Here is a 27,670-nt window from a genome sequence, read left to right on the forward strand (position 1 = left end):
TTTTTTTCCACAGTGGCATTCCTCCTCTTCATGAAAGCCTAGATGTCATTTTTTTTGTTTTTTTTGTATCTGAAAACAATTGAGGTGACAGTGGGTGTGACACCACCACCCAGGTCCCCACTGTCCTCGCTGGGTGTTGTGTGGTCACATGACCACAGACTTCGTTTCTGGGTTCCATGGATCTTGCTGAAAGGCCACAGCGTAAACAGTTTACTCAGCAGCCAGCTTTGAAACAGTCATAACACCTTGAAGGATATAAGGGAATTCTTTGTAGTATTTCTGCAACATTGTGCAAGTCTGAAATTGTTTCAGAACAAGAAGTCGAAAAATCACTTTAGGGGAGACTTACTTACGTTTAATTTTGTACATGAAAAGAAGACTACACGAATTGTTTATACTTCACTGTTACCTCTCAGTGTCAGTCTCCACGGATGTGTCAGTTCCACATCAAATGTGACTCGGCAGAGGTGCTGAGATGTGGCCACCGTTGGGTCTTACAGGCAGCCGGCTAAGGGACACACGTTCTTGAGGTTTGAGCAGTTCTTCAAACAACCTGTATAAATTCATTAAGTTATCCAAGGGCCCTAACACTTGAAAAGGTGAGTTTTGTTGTTGTTGTTGAAATGGGTTGAGGCCTGAGGCGCTGAGTAAACACCAGGCAGGGAAAGTGCCCCCGCCCAGAGGCACCCACGACTCCAGGAGGCCGCGTCGTAATCCTCAGATGCGGAAAAACTACAAGCCCTCTTGACTGACAACATCTGCTTCACATCAGCAGGGATGGAAAGAAACAGGAGTTGCCCAGCCTGGTTTAGGCCTATTAAGCAAAGAAATGGGAAGCACCCCAAAGCCATGTTCTTTAGAAAAAAATTTTTATTGTTGCAACTAAAATGCAAACCCATCATTTATATGGCAAGTTGGAAAACTGTACAGTTTGACAGTTCTGTGAGGTCACAGAAGACCCTGAGACGCGCCCCCCGCCCCCCCATCATGCATCCACGTATACACACACCTGAAAAGGTATCATACCAAAACACCTCGCTTTTTTTGTTTGTTTTTATTTTTGTAAAAATGGTTTAATTCTATGGCCATCGTAAAAAATAATGACCTGATGAGTAAATATTGGCTTAAGGCATATAGCAGAGCAGCTCGCTACTTCTCTAACATACGTGTGACAAGATGGAGAACCATCTGTTTTCCAAGGATAGGAGGTTAAACCAGTATATCCATTTTGAAATGCTACTATATATACACACCAAACTACTACATACATATACAGGACTTAAAATAACAGACAAACAAGCCCAACTCAAAAATGCTTACAGCCTGGCACCTCAGTCTTATCCACACCTCACCAAGGCTCTGCGGGGCGATGCCTCAAATGTTCCCACCACAGAATTTCTCTGCACGAGCTTCTAACACGTGAAAGGCAAAATGTGAAAATGCTGGCAAAAGAGCAGCTCGTGAGCTATAGCTGCCTTTTTTTTTTTTTCTTGTTAAAAAAGCCACTTAATGCGGAGGTCTTAAGTTCCCCTCGCAGGAAGAGTCGTGAGCACCATCAGTGCCCAGGGTTCAAGGGCAGGGGCAGACGCCTCTCTCAGCAAGGCCCCCGGACCTAAAGGGCCGCAGGCTGACTCGAAGGGACCGTCGTCCAGGCTGTTTCAAGAAGTGTGGTTTCCAACAGTCACCTTGGTTCCAGATCACGGTCCGCTCAAGAAGAGTGTGAACTTGGCACAGTGGAGGCTGATCCCAAAGGTGTGTGTGTCGTGGGGGGCCCTGCTTGTCTAAATGTCCAGAGCGTGAGGTGTGACTATGGCTTCCCATACCCCTGGAATGTCTGAGTTACAGTGGGGCCCAGCTGGACCAGGACAGGCTGGGCCTCACTAGGAAGTCACCAGAGTGTCATGCCAGGAATTAGGCAAATATCTGTTACTGGACAACATCACTCCGCTGCCGAATGGCGATTATTTCAGCAACGGTCTTAGGAACCAGAGCCACGTAATGCTCAGCTCATGCAAAGGTAGACTGGACTTGTACACGGAGCGCATCAGTAAGCAGAGATCTAAGGATTTCAAGCACGTGGTATTTGATCGGGACACAAGAAGACCGTACATGCATCCTAATACACACAGGAAGAGCGGTGACTGAGATCGAGGTTCGAGCAGACAACTGGGGAGGGGAGGAACCGGGACAAAGTAATCTCATGCCATGTGTCTTAAATAGCCAAGTGTTCATTATATATTATCCCTTTGTCCTATAAACATAGGTAAACCTCTTCTCGTGTTACCCAATGAAATCACGACTGCTTACAACCGTCCTCCTTCCTAGTACTGGTCTGACGCAGCAGGCTCACGGCAAAGTCCTCCGTTCCCAGTGCTACCTGAGGGTTTATTATTGTACTTTTTGATAAAGCCCTTGATGCAAGGCTGACATCAAAAAACTTTAATACATTATTGGTTTATGAAGATGCTAGTGCACTGTGGATGCCTTCAGGAGAAAAGAATTAAAAAATAAACATGGAGTGGAGAGGCTCACTACACGCCGTCTCCAGGGAGGGCCGCGGGAAGGATGTCGCTTGCCGCCTGCCAGGGACGTGCCGAGGGGGCACCACGCGAGGCTCGCCCCTCCACCCGCACAGGCCGCCTTGCTCTGCGCCACCAGCACAGCGCCCTCTGTGCCCTCCTCAAAAAATGGGTTGTAGATCTGGTATTCAGAGGAAGGCGGGGGGGAGAAAAGTAGAAGGATGGAGATGAGGCCAACCGCCTGGAGAGGGGGGCTTTAGTGCAGAACCAGCGTCCGTCGGGGCGCGGCGGGCTACGCTGTCCGACGGCCCTCGCCTAGCGGCTGCCTGCTAGGCAGCTGCGGGCTCTACGAGCAGAGGCGGACCGTGGGTGGAGGTGGGTCAGATTATGTGTGGCTGTCAAGCAGGAACCGGAATGAAACCAAACGTTTTCAGACGGGCCCGGCCCCGCCCCTGCAGAGCTGCAGGCTCCTGCACCACCTCGGCCACCCTGGCCACTCCAGCCCCCCGTGAAGGGGGTTTTGGTTATTATTATTACTATTATTATCTTTTACAACAGCTCCCCCTTCCCAAGATCACCCCCGAGGAAAAAGCTGTCTGCACGTTGCTAAACCATCGGATGCACTCAAAGGTGGTTGCTTAGAAAGAGGTAAAATATTTTAAATCATTAAAAAAAAAAAAAAAGAAGTCTTGTGAGGTGATTTCCACGACCAGAGTTTTGAAGCTAATCCTTGCTCTTCTCCTTAACTTTAACGGCGACACATTCTAACGTGTGGATTTCTACTGAAATGGCATTTATATTCCAAGCAAAGTGGAAACTGCTCCTTCTGGATCTCAATGGCTGGGTGAAAAGCCGGTGGCCACCCTGTGGTGACCTCTGACCCTGAGGCAGGGGCCCTGAGGAACCCTGTTTGTGGGGATGGAGCAATGGGGGCAGGACGTGCGCAAGACGGCTGTAACGAGAGGGGGCCGGTGGAGGAGTGGACAGCGGGAGACCAGCGGGACACCCTGAGCAAAAGCAGAAGCCGGGTTCTGTTTTCTAGAGACGGCCTTTTGTTGTTTTTCTTCTTAAAACGGGAAAGCTCGCAGGCACTGTCCCAGCTCAGTGAGCGCTCAGCAGAGGAAGCGCCTGAGCAAGACGATGTCCGAAACCCTCAAACCCTCTCCTCCAAAGGACTTTACATTCGCAAAAGTGTGGGAGTCTTTCCCTGGGAAATCAAATAAAAATTGTGTATCTGGTTACACCACCTAAGGGTACAAGAAAGTTTCGTAAGTGCCTAGTCTTTTTTTTTCCCCAGAAATAACAAAAAGCTGCTTTTTATAAAGGTTAAAAACAACAATGTGTTGTAATTCTATTATTTTTTTTCAAAAACAAATGAACAAAAAAAAAAAAAAAAAAAAAAAAAAAGAGAGAGACATATTTGGCATTTTGTCTACTTACTCCTGAATAGGTTAAGGCCCTGAGATTAGACTCTTCTATTCTTGGGACCACAGGGCTCCTTAAGACCCCGGTGCATCAATCCTCAATTCTCTCTCGTTAGCCCTTCACAGTCCCAGACTTTGCAAACCTTTGATCTGTTTCTTCTGAGGCTGGCTCAGAGGCTCCCGCAGCACTGAGCGCTACCGCCGGGCTGGCGGCCAGGGCTTGCTGTACACGCGGTCTGGCCAGCACGTCCGTCAGTGAAAACATACCCTGTAGCAGAGGTACGCGCCGGCCGTGAGGACCGTGGCCACGCACACGTTGACCAGGAAGGGCTTCCAGTGAGTCGGCGCCTGGTCCTGCTCCTCCTTGGACGGCAACGGCTCCCCCTGGGCAGGACCTGCCCCCACGACCCGCCTTCTGACTTCAGTGTCTTGACTCGCGCTGAGGAATGAGGGGGGCAGAGGCGGGTTACTCACTAGGGAAAACAATGGCAAGGATGCTATTATTCCCAGAGGAATTCTAGGAAAAAATGAGCCAGGTGGAAGCAGAGCCTGCCGATGCCGACACTGGCCAGAGGCCCGCCTGTCACCGCCTCCCTCCCAGGGCCCGACAGCAGGGCCAGGGTGGGGTTCCGGAGACCGCGGACTCCTCGGTGACGGGGCTGGGTAAGGGTCTGAGGGGCAGTACAGCCCCTGGGGCCGCTTGCAGAATGTTCCCCTTCAGATCAGGGAAGGTAACAGTGCGGCCACAGGCTTCCACTCCCTCCCTGGGGCCTGACAGACGCGGACACGCAGAGGCCTTTGTTGCTGCTGACATGCGGACACCACACATCTGCAGTGCCGACCCTGTGCCCTCCCCGCCGCACGCCCAGCGAGTCCTGCCAGCAGGCCCACTTCGCAGGTGTGCCGTGTGCAGTCAGGTGACTACCTTGCTGGGGGCGAGCCAGAGCCACCCCGTGGGGCTGTCCCGGGAGAGGCCAGCAGAGGCTGTGGGCCTGGGTGCAGCCAGGCCCTGCCTCTCCCCTCCCCACCTCTCCCAGGCCGTTGCCCTCCCACCCTTGCGTCCATCGAGGCGGCCCTGGCCACAGGAAGTCCCGCCTCCCACGTGCCTCTCCACGGCCCTGCTGCCCCAGCAGCCTCCTGCGTGACTGGCAGGACCATCCGGGGGCACCGCCTGCCCAGGAGACAGGAGGAGGCTGCACGAAGCCCCCTTCTCGGCGCCCACCCGGCGAGGCCCCAGCCACAGGACTGAGGCCTGTGTGCACATGGGTTCCCCGCCCTCCCTGGTGCCCAGAGGCGCATAGGTTCTTGGTCCAACTCCATTCTTTTCCTGGAATTCTCTGGCCTTCAGCTTCCCAAATCCACGCTTCCCTGCTCACCACCTTCACCCACAGAATGTGAAAGGCACCTTTCTCTCCACTGTCTTCATGAATAAAGAAACAGGACCCATGACACCAATTTGACCCAAGTCAACGTGCCAGCTCTCATCCCTCTCATCCTCGGCCCTCGGCGAGCCCTCAGAGGGAGCACGCCAGCCCACCCTGAGAATGTCAACAGAGGCCCTGGGAAGCGGGGCACAGCCGCACTCGCTCAGCACCTGCTCTGGGAGGCCCCGCTGGACAAGCGTCTCTCGAGCCCCAGAACCAGACCCGGTGTTCCTGTGATGAGGACCAGTTGCACAAAAGGCCCTGGGGAGTAGGTTCATGGGTCAGGACTGGGCCCTGGAAACCAGCATTTAGCAAAGTGCCCGGGGAAGATTTTGATGATCAGTTTAGCCAGAGGCCCCGGTGGGGCACACACTGTGTGACCTGCTTTCTCATGCATGACCGTTCCAATGTCCGGCCGTAACAATACACCCTGATCCCATTCTTTAATAGCTGCAGAACATCCAACACAGGGAGAAAGCACGACTTATCTAATCCCTGGATATACAATCAGCTCATCTCTAGCTTTTCACCATTACAAATAATGCCACCACGAACACCTCTACCTGTACATCTCTGCACACCTGCTTGAGAACTCCTGCTGGCTGAGTTTCTAGTTGTAGACAAACGTGGGGTCAAAGTGTGCACTAATCTTAAACTGCCCTCCAAAAATGCAGGCACCAAGGGCACTGCCTCCACAGTCTCAGGCTCGGGCTAACCCCCGTTCATCCTTCAAGCTTGTGCACGATGCCACCCCCTGCTGGCAGCCTTCCTTGACCACCCAGTGAAGGCTGGGTGTCTCCTCTCTAAGGCTGACCCCCTCAGCGTGCACCCCCATCACATCCCTGTCCATGGGCCACCAGCACAATCTACTGCTCCCTTCCCAGTAAGATGGTCTAGAACACAGACCAGGGGCCCCAGTCTAGTTATCTCAGGGTTTCACGTGCATCAGTAGGTGCTCAGTAATCTTTGTCAAACTGTAAGGAAGCAAAACGGCAATCAATTCAATCAAGACCACATGAAAAGGGGGACTTCCCTGGTGGTCCAGTGGTAAAGAATCCACCTTACAATGCAGGGGACGCGGGTTCGATCCCTGGTGAGGCAACTAAGATCCGACATGCTGCGGGGCAACTAAGCCCGCGCGCCACAACTACTGAGCTCACACGCCTCAACTAGAGCCCACGTGCCCTGGAGCCTGCGCGCCAGAACTAGAGAAGAGAAAACCCACACGCCACAACTAGAGAGAAGCCCGCACGCCTCAACTAAGACCCAATGCAGCCAAAAATAAACAAAATAAATAAACAATAAACAAATCTTAAAAAAGAAAAGACTACATGAAAAGGTTAAGTACCCCAAAACCATTCTGGGGGCTGAAGGTACGTGGTCAAGCCTGGATATCAGTTTCAGGACCGGCCTGAAGTCCAGGGCAGGCTTTTGTCTTCTGTCACTGTCATCACTGGGCTGGAAGACCTGACTCAGTTGCACCAGACCCCTGATTCCAACAAGCACCACCAGGTGGTGCTAGATCCCCGCTAAAGTCAGTCACTTCCCTGGGCCAACCTGTGGCTCAGTCAGAGGCTCCTCCAGCTGGGGCAGGAGCAGTGAGGTCCAGGGGCCCATTCCCCAAGGACACAGAAGCACCGTTTGCCAAGCCAAGAGGAGGCTGGGTCCACAGGGTTTCAATATCAATATGTATTTCTGGAACAGAAGGTCATTCCCCCTTGCCCCCAGTAAGCCAGGACCCTCTCACATTACCTTTCCAGGCTGCAGGGGACGTTCAAGAGGGTTCTGGTTTCTTCCTTGACGGGGCCATCTTCTTTAACCTCCTCAGTCTCATCCTTCACCCACTGGTGGTTTGGGAAGAACTCCTTGCACTTCCCATTGTGCGGCTCCAGGATTCGTTTGGGAGGCCGGGGAGGTGGGGGGATGTGCTCGGGTGGAGGCTCCAGGTCCTCGTGGGAGAGCTCTTTCCATTGTTCCTTGAAAAAGCAGCAAGAGGAAGTCCCATGAGATTTCACGTTTGGCTGATTTGTCAGGAAACCTGCTCCCCTTTAAGTGAGCAGAGGTGAGGGCTAGGTGAGGGGTCCTCTCAGCTTCTTGGGTCTCCAGCCATGTGCTTGGAAGATGAGATCTTATGAAAATAAAGTCTATTCTCCCTACTCATGATCTCTACGTGAGCACTTCAAAGGCAGAAATTGGAACATGGTGAAACCTTCCACAACTTTTTAGCTATTTAAACACGAAGCCTAGCTATTTCCTCTGACCCAGGATACTGTTTCAACGTTTACAATGAACAGCCTCCTTCTTTACAGGCAAAAATTTAAAACCAACACACCTGGATTAAAGCAAAAGCACTGCTGACCTGTACTGAAGAGTCTCCCATGATGAACTTGGCGCCTTCGATCACAGCCAGGTAGGAGAAACGGAGCTGGTCTGCTGTCTGGATCAGTCCCATCCGAAATTTCCGCATTTCTAACAGAACTTTCTTGATATCAACAGAAGAAGGGTCTTTCCTTTTGTCCATCTGAAAGCCAGAGAGGAGACACAGCTCAGTGAGGTCCGAGCCTTAAGTACAATGTGACTGTATATGTCCTGGAGCGTGCCAGTTCCTACTCAGGAAAAGTCATAGCGAGGAAGGCAGAATTCTAGAAAATGTGGCAAAATTGGGACCATTTGAGCACAGGGGAAAAATGAGAGGGAAGGGGATTCTCTGGATCTTCCTGGCTTCCACATTAAAATTAAGGGCCTTCCTTCAAGCAAAGCTATTTAGGGTAAAGCTCCTTTCATGGTAAGGAAGCTGTTAAAAAGTGAAGATCAAAGCTAGTTTATTGCAGAGACAGTAACAGAGAAGCTGTGGCCGGGCCAGACTGGAGGTTAAAATGTGCTCCCTTCTCTTCCCGGGGTATTTAAGGGCCTTCTTACCAGCAAGAGGCAGGTGTCAGCCAGACAGAAGGTCCCCGACCTGCCGATGCCAGCGCTGCAGTGCACCACAATGGGGCCATACTCCGTGCTGAGCGACCCCGACTCGCGGACTTTGAAAAGAAAGTTCAGAAACGAGGCTGGCGATTCAGGGACTCCGAAGTCAGGCCACGTGGTATAGTGGAAATGTAAGATCTCTCGAGTTTCTTGAGACTGGAAGAGAAATATACTCCTGACAATTCTAAGAGAATCACCTGTACAGAAATCACTAATTCCAAGTAAGCAGGAAGTGCCTTTCCACCCACCTAACTCCAAGTGTAGCCTTAATTCTCAGAATTTTCTCCCCGGGTCCGCAAACCCAGTGAACAAATACCAAGCCCCGAGTGGACCCCAGGTTGCTCCTGCTTCAAGTGCCCCTCCTTTAGGATGGAACAGTCTTGCCCACAAGAGCCCTTGTCTCCAATGTTCCTCTCACTTCTGCCGTCTTCATGGTTACAGCCTATTTCTGTCCGCCCCACAAGTCAAAATGATGCTTCGCTGCCACCCACAACAATCTTATCATCAAAGGCCTTGGGGTTTCACATGAAAGAGTGGAAACGTAACTGCACGTGTGGGGCACCAGCTCTGGGTAACTCGGGGCTTTCCTTACAGGACTATCTGGATGCCTCAGAGGATTGTCATTGTACAGAAAAAAGTCACCAACTCAGTCTCCAAAGACAGGAGGCTGCCACGTGTGGTTCAATATCCAGCTGAACAGATGGTCCACGATGAGGAGGAGGATGCCGACAAGACCAGCCGCACTGGGCCCACAAGCAGAGAGCTTACCATGTTCCGGTGGGCACGAGAGCTCACTGAGTTCTCACAGCAATCCCTCGAGGCACATAGTCCCGTCACTCCCATTTTCCAGATTAGAAGACTGAGGCTTGGCAGCTAACCCTCCATCAAGTGGGGGAGCAGGAGTTTAAATCTAAGCTTGCTTGACTCCAGAGCCCGCTGCAGGAACTCTTGAAAGGAGGACCCTGGCCCTTGTCCCCTAGCCCAAGGTGCTCGCCGTGGAACAGAAAGAACGGCCTCTGGTGCTGTTTCCAGCTCCGCTCCTTCCTCTGAGCCTCTGAGACTCCACTCCCAGGGTGGACAGCTGGTCGCCAGGAGCAATGATCAAAATGTAGTTCTTGCTGAGGAGAGCACCCAAGATTATACTAAGGTAAGAGCCCACAGTAATGGGAGCCAGTCACAGGGGAAGTAAGGCCTGCAGACAGGAACCACCCCAGCTGTGCAGCGCAAAGGGCCAAGCCAGTGCCTAGGTCACCTGGACAGCAGCTGATGGTGAAACACTTTGGGCCAAAGATCCGCTGACCGACAATGTCTCCCTTCATTTGGCAAATGTCCACAACCTGCCTCCCGTGTGCCCGGCACGATGAGGTAATGACCCCACGCCCTGCCCTCCCAATGCTCACAGCTTAGTTACAGCAACCTTCCCTGACACTAGTGTGATGAAAACGTGTGAAAAGGACCCACAAAAACAGCAAGGACCTAACATCAGCAGAGAAGACACACGTGTCGCCCTGTACCAGCTGTTACACACGCTGGTATCTTTCTGCAGAACTGGAAAAAATCTGCTTATGACATTAGGATAACTTATAGAACCACACCAAACAATTCCATACTTTCCTCCCTAGAAAATGATCTCCTTATATCCTTTAATGGCTTAAAAGAGAAATGTGTCTTCTATTTTTTTGGAACAGAAAAGCACTTAAAAATAGATTTTTAAAAAAATGGAATAAGAAAACATGCCAAAAGCAAGTTCCTTCTTTTAATTCTTAAAAAGGTGTGGGTTATCTCCTGTTTACTCCCTCCCTCACGCCTGCCCACCTCTTTCTCAAGGAATTCATTCCAGACATGTGCTCGGCCAGGTACACGTCTGACAAAAGACTTTTTCAAAACCACGTCTGTTAGAGCAAACAGATCTCCCCCAAACCTCCAAGCTGCTGCCTCTGCTCTGCCACGCAAACAGCACAAACCTCTTCTGCTCTGTCCGAATTCTGTTTCCCTCAACAAGCAAATGAAATTTTCTCAAGAGTTTACCACAAGTCACTTGCAATGTCAGGCTTGCAAACGCTCAAAAGCATTAAAAAAGTCTACCACGTAATTCTCCAGGCACATTCCAACCCACTGCCAACATTACTGCTGAAAATCCTCCGTATCAAACCCCTCCATAAATCACACCCCGAGAGCCCGCATGCGGCTATGGCCGGGCTTGGGGCTCCAGCGCTAGCGCACAGGGGGCGGCGGGGGGACCTGGACCCACTGCGCGGCTGCGTTCCTCCAGAGCCATGCGATTTTAACCTCTTCTCCACTTCCAGTCACCTGCGCTAAGTTCTCGATCTTACTTTGACGTTAATCCCACCCCAGGCGTCATGGTGACTATAAAGCAGTAAACTGAAAACTAAGATGCGAATATAACGCAGGAGCAGATCCCTCCTCTTCAGCCCCAGCCCGCAAGCCCCAACGCCAGTCCCACTGCCCCCAGATAAACCCATGTTCCTTCGACCGCACAGAACCTGCGAACCCTTCCTGGCACGTGCTCTGAGCCTGTGCTGCTCTCACACTGCACACGGACCACCTTCTGGAAGGCTTTCAAAAGCCCTATCTGACAGGGGGGCAGACAGAGACGCGGTAAGAATGGTGTCCTTTGCCTTAAGTCTGACAGTTTGATATGCTGGGGCCAGGAATCAACCCCAGGCAGTCTGATTCCAGAAGGCAGTGGCCGACCGTGTTTGAGGGTGTCCCCAGGAGCTGCCGTCAGCTCCCTTCCACTGTTCCCACTACAGGCATGGTTCCCCAGAGTGATGGCTCCGGGCGAATCATTCAGCCTCCCCGAGGGCAGGGTCTTCCATGATGCCGCTTCTAGCACACTGCCCAGACATATTCCAAGACCATCATTTAATGATAGCCGGCAGGTGGTGTTATAAATTCTCCCCACACATGGGCTTCCCTGGTGGCGCAGTGGTTAAGAATCCGCCTGCCAAGGCAGGGGACACGGGTTCGAGCCCTGGTCCGGGAAGATCCCACATGCTGTGGCGCAACTAAGCCCGTGAGCCACAACTACTGAGCCTGCGCTCTAGAGCCCGTGAGCCACAACTACTGAGCCCACGTGCCACAACTACTGAGCCTGTGCTCTGGAGCCCACGAGCCACAACTACTGAAGCCCGCGCACCTAGAGCCCGTGCTCCGCAACAAAAAGTAGCCACCGCTCGCCGCAACTAGAGAAAGCCCGCGCACAGCAGTGAAGACCCAATGCAGCCAAAAATAAAATAAATGAGATAAATAAATTTAAATAAATAAATAAATAAATAAATTCTCCCCGCACAAACAAGCCCAAGACTTCATCTAGAAAACTTACACTGACTATGAACTGGGAGTCAGCCCTGGAGGGCCCTTCTTTCCTCACTTCGGACTAAAGAGACTGTTGACCACAAGAGAGGCCCACGTGCTCTGCTGGGATTTAACTCACAGGCCATCACTTTAGTCCCTCTGCAGTTGCAAAGGCAGGAGCAGGAACAGGTAAGTTTTAGGCCAGAACTCCCTTTTTCCTAAGAACTGGTGTTAACTAGCGTTGGCAGAGAGCTCTGTGGAGAAGGAGGCAGGTAAGACCCGTCCCCCGCCCCCAGGCACCTCTGGTCACCCGGTAAGTAAGCAGGTAAGCTCTACTCACCACAGTGCTAAAACTACTTCTTGCTCAGAGCACAAAAAACCACTGGCATAAACAACTGGTGTTAAGCAGTATCACCCAAGTGAAAAGACGTCTCAACCAGTAACTGTCTGAGGTACTCAAGCGCATGCCATACTCACTGTGAGGTTTTCCAATTCTAGTTGTCGTACTGTGTAATATGACTTAATATCTTCAGAGATCAATGTCAATTTCAAATTTGTGTCTTCAAAGATCATTTCTTCTTCTTCTTTTTGTGGCCAGTACTGTGCACATTTTAACTAGGGGAGAAAATAACATTGAATTATTGTGAGCAACTAACTGTCTTCCTATGGAGGTTTGAAGTACCGTCCACGAGCTTTATGATAACCCAAAGACCCAGGGTTTTCTGACCTTGGAGGTCGCCATCCATGTAACCTGCCTGCCTCCAGAGGAGATGGGGAGGGGTCTGTGAAGATCTAGACCAGGACTAGTCAGGCAGACAGGACTTGCACTTCCAAACCCAGCCGCCCCGGTTATCCACACAGCGAAGTGTTCCAGGGGTCTGATCCTCTCCCTATCACCCATGAGGGAAGCCAGATGGCACACAAGGTTTAGTCTCTCATGAACTACTTTATGTAGCCATTTCCAAGGTTATCAAGAACCTGATGGGTGCTCTCGGCATAGCGCAGACTCCTTACCCTGGGGACGATAACCAAGACTAGAAGAGACCACATGAAACACCGTGAAAAGCTTGAAGGGCTGGAATCAAATGCAAACCAGAATCTAGAAGGCTTGCAGAGGGGTCCTCCAAGGCTGGGGATCACCCACTGCCCCACCCTACCCTTTCATTCTGGTTTGGTTCAGTTCAGAAAAATCCCTTGTTCTAGTTCAAAAATTTTAGAAACTACTTGATGCTCTTGATTTAAACGTAGCTCATTAACATTTTCCTTAAAGCAAGCAAACTCCCAAAGATTTGGTTTCATTTAGAGTTCAAGAAAGAAAATCTGAGTCAAATTTAGTGGCATGCTTTGCTTGAGCCAAGTTTCTATGCCAGACATTTCTGGTTGCTGATGACTGTTCTGGACAAGAACAGCAGGTAGATGGGGGCTAAGCTGCCAGGTCCATAAGCCAGAGGAACTGACATGTCCCCAGACAGAGGGACCCTCAAAGGCGGTGTGACTTCCAGCAAATGAAATATCAGTGTGTGTAAACAGCTCTTTGGGAAATGGTACAAGTTCAAGACCCTTATAATTCAACATGCATTGACTCGGAGGAGCCAGGAGGCTCTTGAAGAGGCTGAAGACAGAACAACAAAAGCCCATCGGCCCTGCTTTAATGAAAACCAAAGCAACAGAAAAAAGGGAGGGAAACAAATTAAGAAACACCACATTGAGATGCCGACACGGCATCAAACTTTATGGTTCCCGAACAGAAGGCCAATAAGGCTTTCTAAAGAGCCTGGACACTGGCCTGTTGTAAAGTTTTGGCCAGTTTCACCCTCCCTGCACCAATGATGAGTGCCAAAGATGAACCCCTGGAACAGAGCCCATCTGTCAGCACCAAAGAGATCCTGCCACTCAGGACACAGAAGCATCAATGGCATGGCACGATCCCATGCTTAGCCAAAGTGGGCGAGGCAGATGACAGCAAGACTTCAGGAGACACTTAAAGGATGCATTCATTCCCACACTTCAAATCATTAGGCCTGTGTAATGCCTTGAGACTCCAGAAACAGAGACTGCCCTGGTAGGTCCAAAACCACGTGTGCTGGAGTGGGCACCCAATTCAGTGAGCAGACCAAGAATAAAGCAAGGAAGCAGAAATGCAGAATGGCGAGTTGCTACCAAAGAAGAGGCCAATGTTTTCATGCCTCATGGGCAGGAAAGGCCAGTCTTTTCAATCTCATGTCCACACAGCAAGCACTCACTTTCAAAAGCAAATATAAAGCCTTACAAATCTCTGTAATCTGGGTAAAGAGCAAGACTTTGGAACTCTACAGCTGAGGAATTCTGACACACACTAAGTGTCGATACTTATTTAAAAAATAGGAGTTCTTAAAAGAACTCTTAGGCATCTACAGCAACATGCCACGGTCTGCTCTCTGTCATTTCCTGCAGAAATTTTTATTGTAAACATACGCAACAAAACAAAACAAAATAAGCACAATATCAACTACTTCCTGTTATCCTATTTAGTTGATACATAGTGACCGGAAAAGGAGATTTATTTTATTAGAAAGCAGTCCTTCATCAGGGTTAAAATTGAGGCATGTCTTGGGTTGGCACCAAACAGCCACGTGGCGGTGCCAAAGTGCTGGCATCTGTCATACCTGCTGTTACCACCATGAAGGCAGGTGTGAGAGAGTCCTTGCTTGGGTCCATCTAAAACAAAGAGCTACGCCATCTTGAGAAAAATCCATGAAAGTCATCTGGGGTGACCCTGTGATGGGTGATTTGGCTGAAAGAAGAATGAACACAGAGAACTAAAAGCAGAGTACGAGAGAGATGCGCAAAGCCTAAAGCACCTACGATACAAAACCTAGTGTCTCGGGCCTGAAAGCACTTGAAATCAAACAGCATCTTTAGTAGGGATTTCAGGGGAGAGATATGGGCGATGTTTCTGGTTGAACATGGCCTTGCTACTTCCCCTGCCTAGACAACAAGCCCGGCCCCTACACACATGCACTCTATCCCATCATGTCTAAACTCGGTTTTTAAATTGAATGAATGAGAACTTTGGCCATTTGGATGACCTCAGTCTAACACACACAGTCATTTTCTGCACAATGGTTTTCCAGGAAGCACAGGGTCCCAAAAGGGTAACGGGCAGGTCTGCCAAAAGTACAGGGAGAACATCTTCCACTATTTGGCGAAAGAAGGAAACCAGAAAACAAATATGCATTACATGGAAACGCTCTGCAAGCTGGTTTTTACCACGGGCTGTGTGGAGAAGTTATAATTAGATTAGTTGAGCAAACAAGACACTGCAATTTCTTATAATTTTCCCCAGTCAGCCCTTATGGGGGTGATAGTGTTGAGGCCGAATTAAAAATGTTTATCCCAAGGAAACTTTAAGAACCATAAACCATACGTTGCTTTCCATGCCAATCTGCAGGCCCAAAAGACCCACAGTAAAAAGAAGAGCTGCAAAGGAAAACAGGGACTACTGTCACATCATCACAGTAAACTACAATAAAAACCAACTAGTTTTTTTTTTTTTTAATGGCCAACATAGCAGTCCAAGGGGTAAGGCTGTCACAGTGGATCTGTGGTCCATTTATGGTCGGCCTTGGGCGGGCAACAACCAAGAGCAGGGCCTGGTGACGAACATGTGACTGCAGTACAGGGACACCACTCCTTGTGTCCTGTGACAACAGTAGCTAAAGCAAACCGCGTGCAAATAGAAAAGAGGTTTCACCTGAACTTTTAGTAACAAATAAAAGGCAAATGCTACCATATCTGATGATTTTAAAATAAGTAAGTCACGATTTACAATTCTCAACCCTCCATACGACTAAAGAGTGTTTCTCAACGGAGGGCAATTCTGCCTCCCAGGGGACACTGGACAATGTCTGAGGACATTTCTGATGGCTTCAACCTGGGGTGGGGGGGATACTGGCATCCGGTGGGCAGAGACCAGGGATCCTGCTAAACACCCTCCAACGCACAGGCCGGCCCCCCATGACAGGGAGCGATCCGGCCCAAACGTCAGCAGCACTGAGGCTGGAAGACCCCGAAGGGTCATCTGTGCTCAGCACCTGCGCCGGCCACCGTGTTTCACTTCCCCTTGCGGAGTGCGTGTGTTGCGGGAACCTCGTGTTTTGTTTCTTTACTCAAAATTGCTGACAAGAGTGGTGATGGGTGAGGGTTTGCTTCACATTTGCAACTTCACATTTTATTAATCAAGCCACTGCAGAGAAAATCAAAAACCACTCTCACTGGAAACATTTTTTTCTAAGACAAGAAGCATTACTGCATCAACTGAACACTCAGGTAAGCTCTTTACACCTGTGACCCTGGAGCGAATAAATACTCTCTTTCAAGAGAAGGAGGCAGAGGCAAAAATATGATTTTAAACATGTGTTGTCGTAAGAAGGCCATTTGTTGTAACCAAGACCGTTCCTTTCCGGGTGGGGGGGGAAAGAGGCTTTGTGGCGAGTGCTTTACTGCTTTAGGTTTTCACCGTTCACGTTTCCTTTGATGTGTTACTTCTTTGCACTTGTATTTTTTCCCTTTAGGGCCACGACTGTGCTTTCTTCAGGGGGTGGCGTCTCCGGAGCCTTCATGTTCTCCTGGCAAGCCACGGCCGCATCCCGACGCAGCCAGGACGGCTGCGACAGCAGTGCCCCCGCTGAGCCCCAGCGCGCACAGTGCCAGCACCTGGCCAGGCCTGGGCCACACGCTCCTACCGGTCTCCATGCTCCTCAGCCCACCTCCTCCCGGGGCCCCCACCTCTGAGGCTGCGGAGCCCCGGCGGCGCTGGTGCTGGCCGTGAGTGTCGGGGGAAGCGGGCGGGAGCCAGGGGGGCGGGGACGCGGCATCTATTCCCTACTTCGAAGACCACACCGTGCCCTGAGTCGTGTGGCGCGGGAGAGCACAGCCACCGTGGCCCCAAGGGAAGCAACGTGGGATGCCGGGAAGTGGAGCGAGTGTGATTCGGATCATTAGCCCAGAGAACTGGCAAGAAACTTAAAAAAAAGAACAACTTAATAAAATAAATAAACGTTTGTCCTGGCTGGAGTCTGGAGACGGAAGGCGGGGCTGGGGGTCCAGTTTAACTAGGGCCCAACCATACCCGGTCAGGTAGCCACATTATGCATATCCTGGGAGGCAGGGGGAGCCCCCAGAAGAGTTTCAGCTGTGAAGAGGTGTGGTGAGACTTGCTTTAGAAAGATCATTCTGGATACAGGACGCAGGAGAGACTGAGGAGAGCCGTTGAGGGGCAGGAGGTGGCCTGAACAAACACACACCTCGAGTCCACGTTGCAAAGAACTTGGAAGAAAGGAACACACATCCTGAAGTGAAGCACAAGCAGACAACGTCCACATTAAAGAGGTGTGGCCAGGAGCCAAGCGTCCGGGGATTTTACGGAGGCGAATCCAGGGTCCAGCTGCTCCCACAGCTCAGGTGCGGAGAGGCACACTTTTACCAGCCAGAAAAAGCAAATATAATGAAGATACAGTAGGAACTTGCTTTTCAAAATAAAACTCTGCTTACACAGCTCCGCAAGGCAAGCACAGCAGCACACGGAGCAGGAGAGAGACCGCGAGGTGAGGGGACGGCGGGACACACGCATCCCACGCTGGAGAGAGACCGCGAGGTGAGAGGACGGCGGGACACACGCATCCCACGCTGGAGAGAGACCGCGAGGTGAGGGGACGGCGGGACACACGCATCCCACGCTGGAGAGAGACCGCGAGGTGAGAGGACGGCGGGACACACGCATCCCACGCTGGAGAGAGACCGCGAGGTGAGAGGACGGCGGGACACACGCATCCCACGCTGGAGAGAGACCGCGAGGCGAGGGGACGGCGGGACACACGCATCCCACGCTGGAGAGAGACCGAGAGGCGAGGGGACGGCGGGACACACGCATCCCACGCTGGAGAGAGACCGCGAGGCGAGGGGACATCGGGACACACGCATCCCACGCTGGAGAGAGACCGCGAGGCGAGGGGACATCGGGACACACGCATCCCACGCTGGAGAGAGACCGCGAGGCGAGGGGACAGCGGGACACACGCAACCCACGCTGGAGAGAGACCGCGAGGCGAGGGGACAGCGGGACACACGCATCCCACGCTGGAGAGAGACCGCGAGGCGAGGGGACAGCGGGACACACGCATCCCACGCTGGAGAGAGACCGCGAGGCGAGGGGACAGCGGGACACACGCATCCCACGCTGGAGAGAGACCGCGAGGCGAGGGGACAGCGGGACACACGCATCCCACGCTGGAGAGAGACCGCGAGGCGAGGGGACATCGGGACACCCGCATCCCACGCTGGAGAGAGACCGCGAGGCGAGGGGACATCGGGACACACGCATCCCACGCTGGAGAGAGACCGCGAGGCGAGAGGACATCGGGACACACGCATCCCACGCTGGAGAGAGACCGCGAGGCGAGAGGACATCGGGACACACGCATCCCACGCTGGAGAGAGACCGCGAGGCGAGAGGACAGCGGGACACACGCATCCCACGCTGGAGAGAGACCGCGAGGCGAGGGGACAGCGGGACACACGCATCCCACGCTGGAGAGAGACCGAGAGGCGAGGGGACAGCGGGACACACGCATCCCACGCTGGAGAGAGACCGAGAGGCGAGGGGACAGCGGGACACACGCATCCCACGCTGGAGAGAGACCGAGAGGCGAGGGGACAGCGGGACACACGCATCCCACGCTGGAGAGAGACCGAGAGGCGAGGGGACAGCGGGACACACGCATCCCACGCTGGAGAGAGACCGAGAGGTGAGGGGACAGCGGGACACACGCATCCCACGCTGGAGAGAGACCGAGAGGTGAGGGGACAGCGGGACACACGCATCCCACGCTGGAGAGAGACCGAGAGGTGAGGGGACAGCGGGACACACGCATCCCACGCTGGAGAGAGACCGAGAGGTGAGAGGACAGCGGGACACACGCATCCCACGCTGGAGAGAGACCGAGAGGTGAGAGGAAAGCGGGACACACGCATCCCACGCTGGAGAGAGACCGAGAGGTGAGAGGAAAGCGGGACACACGCATCCCACGCTGGAGAGAGACCGAGAGGTGAGAGGAAAGCAGGACACACGCATCCCACACTGGAGAGAGACTGACTGATAGGGGTGGGGTGGAGAATAGGTCAAGGGCAGTCTGACTTTCTTCCCTCTTTTAAATTCACCTACGTATCTGACTTGTTTGCAATAAACGTGTATTTGTATACTGCTTCTGTATGTTTTTCTAATAGAAATATAAAAGCAACTCGAGGAAATAAACACGGACAGATGTCGGCTTTGTGGACTGGCACCCGCACGGGCAGCGACGCAAACAGTGGATCAGTCTATGACTTACCGAGCCTTTCTCCATCACTCTGTTGAGCATGACAACGCCCCTGCTTTTCTGCTCCCACACCATCTCCCAAAAGTGACCGCAGGTATTGGGCAAAGGGCCCTGCAAACACACAATGCACAGTGTATGCATTTTACACACAAACACGTTCCAGTGCAAGCTCACTGTTGGCGGTGAGTGGATGACAGGGCCCTCAGGCAGCGTGGTGGCCATGGCTGGGACAGGGACCCGCCTCTCCCTGCCTAGTGGTAACCACAATTCTATTTCCTACCACGCGGTGAAAGGTCATTTCTGCACCTCAGGGCTGGTTCAGAGCTGAGCGATGGAGGAGAGAAAACACAGATTCTGCTTTCTGGTTTGGGCTGGCCAGCTGAGGGGCTCCACTGAGAACCATGCCTTAGGGCGGGTGGTATAGCGAATAAAACTCCTGGCTGCAGGAGAGAGGCAGTGTGGGGAAGGGGTCAACAGGGACGCTTCTGACGGCTTGGTCCCAGCTCTAATCACTTACTATCTGTGTGACCTCGGACAAGTCACCCCACCTCTCCTTGCCTCAGTTTCTCCACCTATTCACAGGGTTGTGAAGATTAACTATGTTCATATATCAATACTTATTAGGCCTTACCACAGTACCTGGAATACAGTAAACACCCAATAAAATGTACCGATTATTATTACTATTAATAATGGTTAACCTGACCACAGACAGCCTTCATCCTTGGACCAAGGAACATGAGATGTGGACACACAAATGGTCAGGCGGGTGGCCCAAGGGGTATGGTGTCACCGGGGCATGGGGGGTAGGGGTGACTGCTGAGCAGCGGGGCCTGTCTCACTCCAGCCCCCCTGGCAATGGGCACAGATGTTTACTGGATATAGAGTATGAATGCTTTGAGCTTGCCTCAATTTTTAGTGCTGCCTGGAAGGGACATCACCTATCACCTGCACGACAGAGCATGTCACCTCCTCTGGCCAGCACCACTTCTTCTAAAATGGTTTCCATTCACTTTCATCCAAAATCTCCTCAGTCTTTACATCTTTTCCCTTTAAGTCTCACCGCGCTTCCCTCGACCACGGAGCCCTCAGTGCCCTCTCGCTTCCTTCCCTGAACTTATCTGGGATTTGCTGCCTTAAACCTGACAAATCCTGGCTCCTTACAGAGTCTCAGACAATAGTGGATTCCACGGTAACCCCTTCCAGCCAACTGACAGAAAAATGGCTCCAGGAAGGTAGGAATCAGGAGTCCCCTGGCTGGGCACGAGGACCCTATTGCCAGGTCCCCATAGCGGTGGCTCTTGTCACTCCCCTGCCCCCATACTTCACCCCAGTTTAGAATGGGTCTGAGCGATTAAAAATCCTGTAAGATCTGAAAGGATACACGCCGAACTCAGCCAACACTTGAAGATGGACATGAAGGCCAGCAGCTGTGACATTATTCTCTACACTTTTAAAAAATGAGACTATAGCCTTGCATTATTTGCATAATGAACAACATAAAAATAAAAAGTGCGCAGGGTTTTCTCGGTTTTGTGGCTTAGAAAATATTTCAGTCATATCGTCCAGGGATGTAACTTTGGGGTCAGGCTGCTTCAATCCCGCATGTAAATCTCAGGGCAGAGGGAGACCATGTAAGCAGTTGGATATAACCATGGTACAACCTGACAAACAGACAGACCTTCAGATGTGCCAAGGAAGCGCTAGGGCACAGGGGTGGGGAGGACAGCGGTGTAGAAGTTTCCATGGTGATTTCCTACCGCTCCATGTGACTTCACAGACCCTATCTTTGCTTTGGGCTTCCTGACCCCACACCAAAGCTGAATGGCTGAAATTAGGAAGTAAGAAACTTGACTACTTCTAAAAAGAGAAGTTCCTAAGAAGCCACTTTTGCCTCAACCTCTTCTCACCAGCCTGCCACCACCAAGGTCTCACTCCTTCTCATCCCCACCCCAGAGGTGCTGGGCTGAGGGCCTGGGGACTGACGTTCCATACACTGACTGGGGGGCACGAGGGCCAACTGTGGTCACGTGCGGAAAGGAACTGGGACAGGACAAAAGGGACAGTAAAGAAGGGCCACTAGGGATATGCCCTGCCCCAAAGCAGACTTTGTTCACCGTGCTTTCTGGCTTCACTGTCATTTTAGTCTCCAAATATTAAGCACAGTTATGACGTTCACAAACACCCTATAACGCAAACCCAATATACTACTGATAAAAACTGATACGCAATGAAAAAACAAAAATTAGGATTAAAAAAAGAGAGAGAAACTTAGACTGTTTAGACCAATTTACAGGTAACAGATTAAGACGTGAGAAAATTAATTAAAAAGAAACTCCTTTATCCCCTTTCCCAGATACCCATGGTCTTTGGGTCATACACCAGTATGTGTTTCACAAAAGGTCAATTATTAAACCACTTTTATGATTTTTTTTCCCATAAAGATGCCAAAAACCAGTGGGAGTTTCAAGTGATTTTGCACGCTTGTCCACATAATCTACCCCCTCCATGCCCTCCCCCACCCCAAGAATGAGTACCATGCAGAGGAATTCTGAATGGCCATCTGGATAAAGATTCCTCGTCTATTGCTAACCCTCTTGGATTTCCATGAGCAGCACTGGACACTCTGAGGCGAATATTTATGGACTCAACACAGATACTGCTCTTCTCTAGCTGCCGCCTCTGTCAACAGACCACAGGCCACTCTGGCATTTTATTGCTGTTTTTCTATAAACCCAGCAATGCCATACTTCCCAGAAAAGACTCATGTCACGACCAGACTGAATCTCTGAAGGAAGACTTTTTCCTTCCTTGTTGCTTTTTTGGGTTGTTTAAAACCTGATCTTCTACACAGATGTGACAGATTTTATTTGAGGTGTAGACAACAGCACTCTGAAACTCTTACGCTGACATCAAGTAAGGCAAAAACCATTAGAGTCAAATTCGAACAATCCGTTTACCTGCGTGAGAATGTAACTCCTTTGGGCTTCTTCCATTTTTATCAAACTAGCATTGATATAGTCGTTATCTTCTTGATGAAGTTTAATCCGACTATGGTCAACTGAAAGGCAAACCAGAACTCAGAGGTTAATCCTGGAGGACCCAAATGTCCACGCAGGCAGTGCGCCCCATGGGGAAAAGCAAAGAAGGTGAGTTGGTGGCACTAAGGGCGTTCGTTCACATTGGCTGAGGCCAAGCTGTTTTAATTGAGATTAGTTATCAAGATGGGAACGACTAGTATTTTCAGAAAGGTTTTTGGAAGTGTTTGAAACTTAACATGAAACAGCAACAGAGACAAACTATACTAAAACACAGAATATGTCCTGTTTGGGAAATCTGGTTTTAGGCTATATCGTCTTACGATATTTGTTACTGTCCCCACAACTTGGAAGACTGGGGAAAGGGGATGTCAAGGGATCTGTTCTCTGATGCCTAATATATACTTTTAAAGGGTAAAAAATACAGTGGCTTCAATCTTTAAAAGGGAACAAAATCCACCAAAAATTCCACCCAGTCCCCAGAGCTCTAGTTGGTACAATGAGCTAAGTACGCAAGACTTACGATCACACCTCAACCTCACCTATGCCTAATGGTTCGAAGATTAAGTGGCCTAAGTATACAACAGTGTGAAAAGTCATACCTTGAATTCCTTGATACGAGGTTGTTTTTTTCAAAGTTCAAGTATAACATAAATCTCATGATCAAAGACACTTAAAAGAGAGTTTAACAGGAAAAAATAAACTCTGAATCCAAAACACTGAAAGTCTATTAAATGTAACTTTCAGAAGAGTTTTTAAAAATAAGCTTGCATTTGGAAGGTCTGCCCCAGGTTACTGAAAAAGCACAGCGCCTTTTTTTCCCCTTTACCATAACTTTGTCACAAAAGCCATGTTTCCCTGAGGCCACCTTCCGTATCCTGCTAGTGCAGCTAACAAGAGCAGGTGGGTATTTTTATTTCTGGTACAACACAATGGACGGTCAACTCAGGTGACCATCCATAAATAGTTCTCCCCCTGCCCAGTGGGAAAGGAAAAGTTAATGGGGATAAGTGGTTTGGGGCTTCCTATTCGAAAGGATTCCAAAGGGATGTTTTAGGAAATTAGCCACTGTTTGGAATAATGTTTCTCATCATAGAGGGTTAATACAAACTGAAATACTTGGGTAATATTTAAGTGGGTCATGGAGATAAGAGATCTCAAAAAAAAATTATGACCGGCACTGGTGGTTATGTGAGTGGATTCAAACAGCACTGGGTGGTGACCCTGGGCAAACAACTTTTTCACCGAGTGCTGGGTTTTCCACCTGCCAAATGGAAGGTAACACCCGGTCCCCAGAGCTTCCACCTTGAAACATTCTCCCCATTTCCTCCATAACCTTAAAAGAAAATTACCTTTTCTACTGAAGAGTAGAGGTAGGGGAGAAAAAGCAAAATATAAGGAGTAAGATTGGGTGAGGGTGAAAAAGTTTGGGAATTGTATGTCTGGAAGAATTTTTTTTTTTTTTTTAATTTTATTTATTTATTTTTGGCTGTGTTGGGTCTTCGTTTCTGTGCAAGGGCTTTCTCTAGTTGCGGCGAGCAGGGGCCACTCTTCATCGCGGTGCACGGGCCTCTCACTATTGCGGCCTCTCTTGTTGCGGAGCACAGGCTCCAGATGCGCAGGCTCAGTAGTTGTGGCTCACGGGCTCAGTTGCTCCGAAGCATGTGGGATCTTCCCAGACCAGGGCTCGAACCCGTGTCCCCTGCATTAGCAGGCAGACTCTCAACCACTGCGCCACCAGGGAAGCCCTGGAAGAATATTTTAAATGCTTTTTTTTTCTCTGTAAAACTGGTTCATAAAACCATTTAGATGAGCCTTGATCAAAAATGTAGAAAAGGAATATTAAAGACAACATCACTGCCTAATTCAGAGCAAGTACAGCAAAGGCTAGGGACCAAGGGCGTGGCCACAGCGTGTGAAAGGTGCGGACAGTGATGGTTCTTTCCAGCTCAGGGCGGCTGGCCAGGGTCTCACAGCAGCACCACCTGAGGAGAAGCTGTTAGTATTATTTTTAAATAAAGCCTACAAGGTGCCATAGCCTAGACGTGCTCAATCAAGAGTATTGGGCATTGGGGCAAAATCATGTGTCACTTGACCTAGACCCGCGCTTCAGATGTCCCTGGCGAGCACCTTCAGTTAGTGACCATCTCAACCACAGCGACATTCACGAGTGAGACACTGGGCTAAGCGGCTGACGTGACTTTATTCATCTTCGTACGACCCTGAGATCCGCGTTGACTCCTGTTTGACTGAAGATCAGAGGAGCGGGCAACCGGCCCAAGGCCACACAGCTCTGAGGGGCAGGGACCGTGGCAGCCGTTGGAGGCAGACTGCTCTGTGCCAACCGGGGTGCGACTTCGCGCCCCTCCCAGGGACCTGGGCGCTGCACAGTTCAGGGTGGGAGGGCAGTGAGCTTTGGCAGGCTGGCGGGAAGTGCCTGGCTGGGGACTGACCGGCTGCATCTTCAATGTCCCTGGCAGAGAGCAGTGCCGGGGGAGCTGCTGGCAGCCACAGCCCTCACTGATTGGCAACGGCCACGTGGAGGTGAGCCAGAAGGTTCTCTGTGGCCTAGAGGAGGTGGCAAAGTTCACGTCCTTCACTCCCCTCCAGGTTTTGTTACTTTATACAAATTCTAACATATTTGGTTATTTACTTTCGAGATATCAGCGGACTGAGAGCCAATTACTCAGAAGGCAGAAGAGGCTGCCAGCGGGCACACTGAGAGCTAATGGCAGGAAAGAGCTCGAAAAATGATGATGGCAGGAGGGGGTGGGGTCAACAAGCAGAGCTGACTGCGGCTTTAGTTGAGGGGGTGAACCGCTCCCACCCTTTAATGCCTGCGCAGGGCATCGTTAGCAGTTCAATACAACGCTTGGGGTCTAATAAGACTTTTGCTGAGTCACCCAGAAGTGGTTATATTATGCCTGCTATACCCTGCTTCAGCTGGTAGGAAAATGATTCATCATTAAAATAGTCAAAGCGAAAAAAAAGTGCTTTGAACTTAGCTGAATTTTCCAGGAACTGAAACCTTACCCCTTCTACAAGGGTGGAAAAATGAACCATTACTATAAGTCTCTAATGCCTTTATTATAGGAAACAATCAAGTCATAAACCTTTACTGCTATCAATTTATTACCAAACCCCGGGGCTAAAGGAGTCCTGACTGAGAGGTCCTGCAGCTGAATAAGAGCCGACGCAATGGAAGCACAGTAACGGCGATGTGAATACTTACAGGGACTGACATCTCTGTACCTGTTTCGGTTTTTGTTCTTAGGAAGCTTGGCCACTCTACATGGGAAGTCACTGGCTTCGTGTCGGATATCCTACAAAAAAAGGATAAAGAGTTCTCTCTTGAAATCTCTGGCATCAGGAATTCATCTAGATAGTTAACTGAGCGTGGACCCTGTGCCGGGTACTGAGGAAGACCCAGCACAGAAACGGACATCAAAGGGAACCACGCAGTGTGGGAAATGCAAGGTGCTAATTCAGAGGCATGTCCAAGGTCATGGGAGGAAAACAGAAGGACAACTGGGGTGGGGGGAAGTGGCATGGGGCTGGGAGCTGGAAAGATGGGGACGAGGGCAGGAAGATGGGGCGGGGGGCGGGCACGTTTCACTCAGGAACCCCCAGCACAGCAAAGGCACAGGGGCTGGAGTTCATGTCTTATGCAGGAACAGTGAGTGTGCTGGTGGGAGGAACAACAGGCCTGGGGCACACAGGTGGGTTCAGGCCAGATCTTGGAGAGCCTTCCAAGTCAGGCCTGGGAGTTCCATCTGTAACCTTTTGTAAAGCTACAGTTATCAAGAGCAGATAAAATGCCCTTTTACGCCAACAAACTATCCAAATGCTTTCCTAGGAGATGGTAAACAAATCCCATTATACCAAACTGTCAGAAAGAGCAAGTGCCTGGACTAACAGAAGATGCACATTATGCGTCCTGCTAGACGGATCACACACATCTAATTTTGCTCCCCTAAATCAACACCCTTATAATCCTATTTAAAAGTCTTTTCCGGGGCTACCCTGGTGGCGCAGTGGTTGAGAATCTGCCTGCCAATGCAGGGGACACAGGTTCGAGCCCTGGTCTGGGAAGATCCCACATGCCGCGGAGCAACTAAGCCCGTGAGCCACAACTACTGAGCCTGCGCGTCTGGAGCCTGTGCTCCGCAACGAGAGGCCGCGATAGTGAGAGGCCCGCGCACCGCGATGAAGAGTGGCCCCCACTTGCCACAGCTAGAGAAAGCCCTCGCACAGAAACGAAGATCCAACACAGCCATAAATAAATAAATAAATAAAATTTTAAAAAAAAGTCTTTTCCTTTAAGTCTGTATTTTACTATATATTATTAAAAGAAAAGCTCACCCAACAATGTGAATGTACTTAATGCCACTAAAATGTACACCTAAAAATGGTTACAATGGTAAATTGTATGTTATGCATAGTCTATTACAACTTTAAAAAAAAAAAAAAAAAAAAGACGAACCCACAGTGAGAGAACAGGAGAGCAGATAACAGCAACACAATTTTGGAAGCTGGAAATCAGACTGATTAGTAGTTGGCAGGCCTGAGAAAGCTCAATTACAAGCCAGCAGTGGGGAAAGCAGAGAACCATCCTGATTTCCACCACAGAACCTTCCAAAGGTGCAGAAAGTGTGCTCCTCTGGAGGGAGGGGTGGGATTCACTGCAGGGGAGCAGCATCTCCACTCCTACCGCCCCCTTCCGTGCTGCTGGGTGACTGCTGCCTCACAACTCTGCAGAAATCTGGAGATTTATTTTCTGGAAGATGTAAATCAGGGGGCAGAGTGCTCTCTAGATGATCTGAGCAGACAAGAGGAAAGACCAAGAGATGCCATTACGGGGGTATGGAAATAACAGCCTACCTGCACCTAGAGGCCCAGTGGCCAGATCTGTGCTGATAAGCCCCTTACACCTGCTCAGAGCTCGCTGTAGGCCCTGTTAAGCCCTTATTCTTCATCATGCACACACCATTGATTACAAGATGGCAGAGGAGAGAAAGCCTCTAATACAAGAGATTTAAAAGAAAAACAAAACAGGCAAAAAAAGTCCCTTAGAGGAAATAAACTGCAGAGAAATGAAAGCTTAAAATATATACATTATTAGTATACTCAGATAAGATACTGTATCCATGGATTAAGAACAGGATGTTGTATACAATAAAAATGTCTCTTGCAACTTAAAAACAAGATGGCAGAAATGATAAGCTTAACTGAAGAGTGATAAGATAAAGGTAGAAGAAATCCTACCTTTCCAGAAGGCAAAGCCTAAATAAATAAATAAATAACAATAATGGAAAATTAAGCAAAACAAAATATAAGAAAAGAATACATTAAAAAATAGTTCAAGGAAATCTCCCAGACACATCAAGTGCTCATCAAAATGATAAAAACAGACCCATACTGAGGCACACTAATTTGCAATTCCAGAATCCTGCAGACAAAAAGAACATTCTGCAAGTTCCCAGGGAGAAAAAATAGTTCACTTTCAAAAGATAAGGTGATCAGATTCTGCAAGAACACTGAAAGCTGAAGGGCAATGGTGCAATGCCTTCAAAATTCTGAAGAAAAATGATGTCCAACTTAGGATTCTATACACAGCCC

At 50.1% G+C, this 27,670-nt stretch overlaps 1 protein-coding gene across 5 annotated transcripts in view; it reads right to left on the reverse strand.

Moving 5' to 3' along the window:
- Positions 1-481: 481 nt before the first annotated feature.
- The window catches only part of PTPN1 (protein tyrosine phosphatase non-receptor type 1), a 70,715-nt gene continuing 43,526 nt past the window's right edge, over positions 482-27,670 (reverse strand). Inside the window, exons 2-10 of one of the 5 annotated variants that reach the window (XM_059897096.1) lie at positions 25,284-25,374; positions 21,974-22,074; positions 19,026-19,124; positions 12,136-12,273; positions 8,287-8,496; positions 7,727-7,888; positions 7,120-7,343; positions 4,211-4,382; positions 482-553 (exon numbers count right to left, since the gene is read on the reverse strand). In XM_059897096.1, coding sequence (XP_059753079.1) covers positions 545-553; positions 4,211-4,382; positions 7,120-7,343; positions 7,727-7,888; positions 8,287-8,496; positions 12,136-12,273; positions 19,026-19,124; positions 21,974-22,074; positions 25,284-25,374 — 1,206 coding nt within the window. In that variant the 3' untranslated portion in view covers positions 482-544. Of the gene's footprint in view, positions 554-848; positions 3,767-3,959; positions 4,383-7,119; positions 7,344-7,726; positions 7,889-8,286; positions 8,497-12,135; positions 12,274-19,025; positions 19,125-21,973; positions 22,075-25,283; positions 25,375-27,670 lie in introns of those variants that run through there. The other 4 variants (XR_009497613.1, XM_059897094.1, XM_059897095.1 and 1 more) reach the window with 4 other exon arrangements.

The sequence above is a fragment of the Balaenoptera ricei genome, chromosome 15 (assembly GCF_028023285.1).
Source record: "Balaenoptera ricei isolate mBalRic1 chromosome 15, mBalRic1.hap2, whole genome shotgun sequence".
In the NCBI taxonomy this organism is placed as follows: domain Eukaryota; kingdom Metazoa; phylum Chordata; class Mammalia; order Artiodactyla; family Balaenopteridae; genus Balaenoptera; species Balaenoptera ricei.